The 8,225-nt window shown below is 35.8% G+C and overlaps 2 protein-coding genes across 2 annotated transcripts; both read right to left on the minus strand.

Moving 5' to 3' along the window:
* Positions 1-1,592: 1,592 nt before the first annotated feature.
* On the minus strand, positions 1,593-2,531 carry LOC112141190 (putative gustatory receptor clone PTE01). The gene has a single exon (XM_024264274.1). The coding sequence runs from the start codon at positions 2,529-2,531 to the stop codon at positions 1,593-1,595; it is 939 nt and encodes a 312-aa protein (XP_024120042.1).
* A 3,354-nt stretch (positions 2,532-5,885) lies between these two features.
* On the minus strand, positions 5,886-7,622 carry LOC112141191 (olfactory receptor 10A6-like). The gene has a single exon (XM_024264275.2). The coding sequence runs from the start codon at positions 6,822-6,824 to the stop codon at positions 5,886-5,888; it is 939 nt and encodes a 312-aa protein (XP_024120043.1). The 5' UTR covers positions 6,825-7,622.
* Positions 7,623-8,225: the final 603 nt, after the last annotated feature.

Raw genomic sequence — 8,225 nt, forward strand, 5'->3', positions numbered from 1 at the left:
TATATATATATATATATAGTAATTTAACTTTTAAAGAAAACATAATTAGAAAAGTGAGTATTAAGATGCCATTAGTCCTAGTTTTGCAATTTACTACTGTGTGCTACAGATTCAGGCTGCACGGTGGCGCAGTGGTTAGCGCTCTCGCCTCACAGCGAGAAGGCCCCGGTTCTGGGACCTTTCTGTGTGGAGTTTGCATGTTCTCCCCGTGCATGTGTGGGTTTTCACCGGGGACTCCGGCTTCCTCCCACCGTCCAAAAACATGCTTCATAGGTTGATTGGTGACTCTAAATTGCCCCTAGGTGTGAATGTGAGAGTGGATGTGTGTGATTGAGGCCCTGTGACAGACTGGCGACCTGTCCAGGGTGTACCCCGCCTTCGCCCATCAGTAGCCGGGATAGGCTCCGGCGCCCCGCGACCCCAAAAGGGACAAAGCGGTCAAGAAAATGAATGCTACAGATTCAGTAAATAAAAGCTATGTCGTGTCAAAACTGGTTGGATTGTTTCTTATTATTATCCATGGTCTTAATTTCTCAGTAGAACCCAGAGAGCAGAGGTCCTTTTTTAGTATCATGAACTGCGTTTTCCAGGCACCAATAATTTTGCAGACCATAGAAATGAATAAAACGTATAATTTTCTAGAGATTTGAGCTTGTTTATCGACAATATCCAGCTCCATCAAGGGTTATCAAAAGAGCCTCATTGGCTGCGTTTCCATTACACATATGGGCAAAACGTTATTGAAATTCTAGAAATGTTGAAACAAAAAAAACTATTTTGTAACTACACTGTTTCCAATAAATCATAATAATCCTAATAATCACAAACCATTTCATGTGATAACTTATTCAAAAATATGGTGACAAAGGTTTCTATGACCATTTTCAAGTTCTACATAGAAAACGCAGTTTTTTTCTTAATTTATTTTTAGCTTGAGCACACATATATACTTATACCCATACAAAATACACATATAACCAGTAGATATACATTTCAACACTTGTGTGTCAATAATGCACTTTTTCTATTATCACATACATTATTTTACCAACATGAAAACAAAGTGGGATGAAGAAAGACTTTCTTTAATTCTCACCCCTAAAGTATCTATAACTGTTGAAGACGTATTTATGCTAAGATCACTGAGCACATATTGATATCTGATTTTCTCAGTGCTAACATTAATTTTCCATAAAATAATAAAATGTGTGTATAAACACACAAGCACACACAAACACATCAAAGAATTTCACATTTGCACAACACAAGTTATAGTGAATGGAACTACACCGTTTTTTTATTTTTATTTTTTATTTTTACAGCACCATTTTGTTAAATATTTGTTTGAAATGGTTTATGTTTGCACATTGTTTAAGCTAGGTCCCTAGGCCATTCCAGAGTTTGAATCTAGACACTGATGGAGACATTTGGCTACTAGAATTTTCTTATCATTTGTTATTTAAAGTTACGATATCTGCAATTCAGCAAAGAAAAACTTTTGGTCAAATGTTTTATAGCATATAAAGTCACTGTGTAAAGGAGTAGGTGGTCAAAATCACTGACACAAAAAACAGAAAAGACATAAAAATTGCCTACTTCATAGAACCCACATTTCTTCGCAGAAACATTACTATACATTGTCTCAATTCTCTGGTATTCAGTCCATAAATTAAGGGGTCCAAAAAGGGGGGAAAAATGACAACAGACATTCCAAAGGCCTTTCTCAGAAGTGTTAGTTGACTTTGACTTCGATGAAGGATGTATGTAGCGTTTGTGTTGATCTGCAACACAAGAAAAACAAGCACATGTGTACAGCATGTTTGAAGGGCCTTTCTCCTGCCATCTGGGTTATTTGTCTTTATACACGTGACCAAGATCTGTATATAGGTGAACACTATAATCATCAATGGGCATCCCAATATAATTATATTAGTAAATATCCCGTAATAATTGTGCCAAGTCAAATAACCACATACTAGCTTCAGCACTGAGGGATAGTTACAAAACAAATCCACAACATCTGCCCTGCAAATTTTGTATTGAGTTAATAGCATGAACAAGGAGAATATCATTGACACATTAAGAAACCATACCAAAAAAATAATTGTAATTAAATTCTTGGATGTCAGTATTGAATGATAGTTTAAAGGACGACATATAGCCACATATCTGTCAAACGCCATCGCACTCAGAATCATCATGTTTCCTGTGCCGTAGATATGAATGAAAAGAGCCTGCGTGAGGCACGCCTTGGTAGGAATGTGTCTGTTCTCAGTGATGATGCTGAAAAGAAAGTGAGGGAAAAGGGCCGTTGCACCCACAATGTCACTGATGGGCAGATTTAACAGCAGAATAAACATGGGTTTGTGGAGCTTTTTACTCACAATGATGGTTAGCAATACCAGCAGATTGAAAAAGACAATAATCAGATAAAGAAGAGTTCCAAATATAAATGATGGATAAATATATTTAGATTGAACTTCCAGAGATGACAATGACAATATGTCCACTGGTGAAGAGTTTGACAGCATGATCATGCAGTCTCTTCTTCTTAGAGAAAAATGGCTTCAAGTGGCTACAGATGAGTAATCTTTACCTGAAACAAAAGTTTATTCAACAATAATCGGGTTCCTGTGGAGAAATTGAAAAAAAAAACTTTCAATAAAAAAAACTGTAGAGTGTGTGTAATCATGAAAGAAAAAAAAACTCAAGTCAGAGGGTTCTCACCTGTGGCAGTTTGCTGTCTGACTCACTTTGAAAAGGTTTTTTTATACAGTGACACAATTGGCACTTGGGACTTAAAGTGTGAGATCATTGAGTAACCTGTTGGTGGATTGCTTGAGCCTTAATATGTTGCCTAATAAATAAACTTTTATATAAAACTTCCTTTTATATATTTTTGACGTATATGCATTATAATGATATACATTTTTCTGATACTCAGATTTTAACAATAATTGTAAATTCCTCTAAGAAAAAAGGCCTTATATCAATGACAATTATTTCTATATATCATATTAAGAATAATGCTAGATTGTCTAACATTTTTTAAAATCTTAAAAAGTTTTAAAAACAATACAATATAAAACATGTTAGAATAAAACAAATATGAAACATTAACTATTAGTGGCAATAAAAGGATTAAAAAAAAACAAGACCATGCACTCCCACCAAAATCTTTGTGCAGCAATTGAAAATGTCATAAAAATCATGCATTTTAGATTGAATTATGTTCATTGGCATTAGTTCACACGCCTCAAAGGCTGGTATCCGACATGTTTTCCCAAACTAACCTGCCATTGAAGCTCCTTATTGGCTAAACACACCTGAACCAGTTACTGAGCAGGATATAGGGCAGGATATTTCAACAACCAGCAGAATGGTGGCCCTTGAGGCCTGGAATCTGAGACCCCTAAATAGATTACTTTTTTTTTTTTTTTGTCCATGTCAGTTAACGTACTGTAACTTATTTAAGATGAATAAATAAATAAATAATTTAAAGATAATCATTGCCAACAAATTTTGCTCATATTCTGACTTTTAAAAAAGACCAAACTGGAGTAATGTTTGTGCTGGTGTCGTACACACACTTCACTTATGGTCAGCAAGGATCCAGTCCACACATCTTTATGATGACTAGAGTGGGGCATTATTATAACATAAAACAATGTGTTCTGGCTCGGATTGACTCCAGCATCTCCCAAAAAATTTGAAGCTAACGAAACGGATATGGAGCGCGGAGAAGGCTGGGCAGTTCGGTCGGACAGAACTGGATTCAGTGAGTGCCTCTGCCACTTCTTAAGTTACGTTCCTGCGTCTGCCCCGGAGTTTAGACCATATACAATGAAAACCCGGGGTAACGTTGGACGCCGCTCCAATTAGCCTGTCGATCTCGGGCTCCGATCTTCCCTCACTGGTGAGCAAGATCTCAAGATACTTAAACTCTTCCACCTGGGGGAGGAACACACCAAACTACCTTTCTCTGGTCAGGAACCATGGCTTCAGACTTGGCGGTGCTAATCCTCATCCCAACCGTTTCACACTTGGATGCAAACTGCTCCAATGCATGCTTAAAAGAAGCCAACGGGATAACATCATCTGCAAAGAGCAGAGCGGAAATCCTGTGGTCCCCAAACCAGACCCCTCCAGTCACTGGCTGCGGCTAGAACTGGTGATAAAGGGCAGTCCTGCCGGAGTCCAACACGCACTGAGAGCAGGTCTCATAGTTGTCTCACTAAAAAACCCTTGTGCTATTTTGTGAAGTACAGATGACCACACTCTGGCATTGATGCGTGATCCTTCCTATGACAAAGGTGGAGATAGTTGACCATTGGGACTTAAAGTGTGAGATCACAGAGTAATATGTTGTTGGGATGCTTGAGTCTTCTGTCTGCCATGGACACCAGTAAAGATAAAAAAGTATAGGGAAAAAAAAAGAGTTCAATGTGCTGTCTTTTGGGTTCCAGATGACCCCACTTCCAATGTAAACATGCTGAGGATAGCACAGGGGTTAAAAAGATTATAGAGGTCTATAGGCTTATAAATTAACATTTCACATTAATTTGAAAATGCAAAATGTGTGCCAAAATATGATAAACCAGGGTATTATATTATGTATCTATATATTGGCATCTATTGTAAAATCATTCCCATTTTTTCATTAGGATTATGTAGTTTTAGCCAAAACAAAATTTAAAAAAGTCTTGTTTTTCCAAGACATTTTCTGCAGAGCAAAATTAATCAGAAAATCGCCTCTGGAATGTGGATGGGAGATTCGGAGATTGGTAAGGACTTAAAAGTCTATGAGTCATCACAAAAAACCTTTCAAGACCTATTGTATACAAATGTCACTGTTTGTAAAGAACCATCAATATCATCAAGGACACCACCCACCAGTGTGCACACTGTCGATACCATCCCACAAAAGCTACGATTCAATACAACTAGACAAATGAATAAAAAATATCTTGTGAACATGTCTAATAAATGTAATCATATAATGCTGCAATTTCAGGATATATTTCAAATTTTGTGTCTTGTTGATGGCAATATGTTGTGTTTAAAGGCCATTATTGAAATTTCACATCTTGTCCTGGGTACACATCTGGAGTTCGACAAAATGACATTTTTAAAAATAAGTTACAAAGTGTAATTGACAATAAAGTTCACTATGACTTCAGACAGTGTCAGAAACATTTATTTTAGTTTTAGGGTTTTTCTATTAATACTTTGCAGCATACATATAAATGACATTAAACAAATTAACCACAACTTTTTTTTTTTTTTTACCTGTGATGAATCAACACTCTAATAATGGCTAAGGGTGACTATGACAACCACATCTGGCATCCTGGGGTTCAAAAATAGGGAACAAAGATATACATGAGTGTGTGATAATTGGGAGACTTTCAGCATAAATGTCAGTCAGTTTGTTTCTGCAATATTTTTACAACACACGTTTTACAGTTTGTCACACAATCCGATGAGAAGTCTGACGGGGTTTAAAATTGCTTAAAGAGATTTATGCTGTCTTAAAAAAACGGGACATCAGTTTATAAAAGTATTGAAATATAAATCTTTGTATAAAAAAGTATTTCATTTGCACACACACACACATTTGTATGATTTATTCATTTTATTTTGCCAAATCAAACATTTCAGCTCATGAATATCCTTGAGTTGAATGTATACATGAATAATGTTTTGTTTTTTTAAAGTCACATTTGAAAAGAAAAATCCTATTTAGCACCTTCCATGTTTGAAGGCTTTAGTGATCAGTTGACATGAAAAGAAACAATGAAACCATTCTCATTATTGTTATTTTTGTGTTTTACATACAAAGCAAAAACAAGGTATGTCGATTTAGCATAACTGTAATAAAATGACTATTTTGTGAAACCAAGACTTCTTTTTAAAAACATGATCATACACTGCTTCAGTTCCCTGGTTCTCAGTCCATATATTAACGGGTCCAAGAAAGGTGGAAATATTAAAATAGAGACTCCCAAAGCCCTTCTCAGGAATGGAGAAGCACTGTCAAAACGATGAGAGATTAATGTGAAAGTTGTGTTGACTTGCAAGACAAGAAAAACAGCTAAATGTGTGCCACAGGTCTGAATGGCTTTTCTCCTGCCGTCTGTATTATTGGTCATAACACATGTGAACAGGATCTGGGCATATGTGTACATGATTAATATCAGTGGAGCTCCCATGACAAGAAATATAGTAAAAAGTCCATAGTAGTTGTTCAGTGAGATGTCGTTGCAAACCAGCTTAAGCAATGATGGATTGTTACAATACAAATCTGCAAGATTTGAGCGGCAAAATTTAAAGCGGGCAAGTAGCATGAACAAGGTAAACATCAATGCAAAATTAAGAAACCAAATTAGACAAATGATTTTGATTAAGTTATTGGAGTTCATGATTGCATTGTACTTTAGAGGAGAACATATAGCCATGTATCGGTCGTACGCCATCGCACTCAGAATCAGCATGTTTCCCGTGCCGTAGAAATGAATGAGAAAAGCCTGAGTGAGGCAGGCATCAGAGGAGATGAGTCTATTCTGTGTCACGATGCTAAAAACAAGGTGAGGAAAAAAAGCCGTTGCTCCCAGGATGTCACTGATTGGTAAATTTAACAGCAGAATAAACATGGGTTTATGTAGCTTTTTACTTGCAGCAATAGTTGTTAATACCAGCAGATTACAAAAGACAATAATCAGATAGATAAGCGTCCCAAACACAAATGCTGGATAAACATACATGGATGAAAAGCCCAGTGAAGACAGAGTCAGCAAAGTCTCAGATGAAAAGTTTAAAAACATGATGATCCCGTCTGACTGCTTTTGTTGATGAAGGAAAATATCTGAAAAAGGGGAAATGTTGGTTTATTTATTTTAATTGGGATGTAGCTTCTTAAATGTTATAATAGATAAATTAAAAACTTTACAAATAAAAATGAATGTACTTACTGTGAAATCTTACATGAGGTGGCTTGCTTGATCGTCCTCCTTCTTGCTATAATTTATCCCTTCAATGCTTCCCTTTTTATGTAAAAGTACTCAGGTGACCTATAGATGTAAGATCATGTACTTTGCTTTTCCCAAAGGCATAAAATAAAAAGTGACGTAATCATCATAGCATAATCAACACAATTAAGCTGCTGTAACCCACATTGATGTTGATAGCGGCGCATGTTCCTATTCGACCTAAGACAGAACAAATAGCAAAAAAGCTGTGTGATGTGGCTCTTTTCCCCTTCCATTGTGGCTTATTTTTATTTAAAAATAAAAATAAAAAAAGTTTGAATGTTAAAAACTAACTATAAAATAAGAAGTGAGAAAGTAGTGAAGGGGTAAAAAATAAAAAAACTCAAACTTTAACTCATTTACAAACAGTTGAAGGACAGTATGCATCAAAAGTCAAACTACAACATTTTGACACATTTTTATGCGTCCAGTCCTGTACTACACAAAAAAATCAATGGACGTCAATAAGCACAACCAGCATTAAGGGACAGCGGATTATTAAGCAAATTTTCTATTTTTGAAAAAAATAAGGAATTTGAACTGTTCGAAAAATATGGCAGGAGTCACTTGTTAGATTTACATTTCTGGTTGAGATGCCCCAACAACAGTGAAATCAACAATTTTTATTTATTCATTTCTGACATTACACTTACTACTACTACTTTTTCTCCATTGAGGTGATCATATGTGACAAGGTGTCTTTTATTTTGAAAAGAACTTCTGTCAAAAGTTATAAAAAGGCTTTTTTTCTTTAAACGTTTGTGTTTTATTCCAGCAAAATGAGCAACAGTTAATTTATGTTTATCATAGTAGTAACAAAAACATAAATACAAATCACTGTCTTATTTTTTTTAAAGAGTGAATGAAAACTTTGAAGCTCCTACTGGGTTTTATTTAGTGAGAAATCAACCCAAATGGATCTTTCAGAGTTGAAGGTTACAGACCTCTGACCTAAACAAAAAATTCATGATTAAAACTGAATTTTAATTCAAATTGTGTTGGATCAGGAGCAGATGAAAACTGGATGCTTGAAAAATGCTCAGACTAATAATACAGCCATTGAAACAGGCGTGCCAAAGTTGACCTTTTTAACTCTGATTCTGAAGCATCCACTTGCAGACAACTAGACCTGTTAGTGTCTTACTGTTCCTCAACTGAGCTGGTGCCAGGCTCAAATTCTATGCTGGATAGCTCCAA

This window comes from Oryzias melastigma, unplaced genomic scaffold (assembly GCF_002922805.2).
Source record: "Oryzias melastigma strain HK-1 unplaced genomic scaffold, ASM292280v2 sc00416, whole genome shotgun sequence".
Taxonomy (NCBI): Eukaryota; Metazoa; Chordata; class Actinopteri; order Beloniformes; family Adrianichthyidae; genus Oryzias; species Oryzias melastigma.

What these genes read in the sequence shown, in the direction of transcription:
- LOC112141190 (XM_024264274.1), bottom strand. Translation starts at nt 2,531, where the DNA reads ATGCTGTCAAACTCTTCACCAGTGGACATATTGTCATTGTCATCTCTG.
- LOC112141191 (XM_024264275.2), bottom strand. Translation starts at nt 6,824, where the DNA reads ATGTTTTTAAACTTTTCATCTGAGACTTTGCTGACTCTGTCTTCACTG.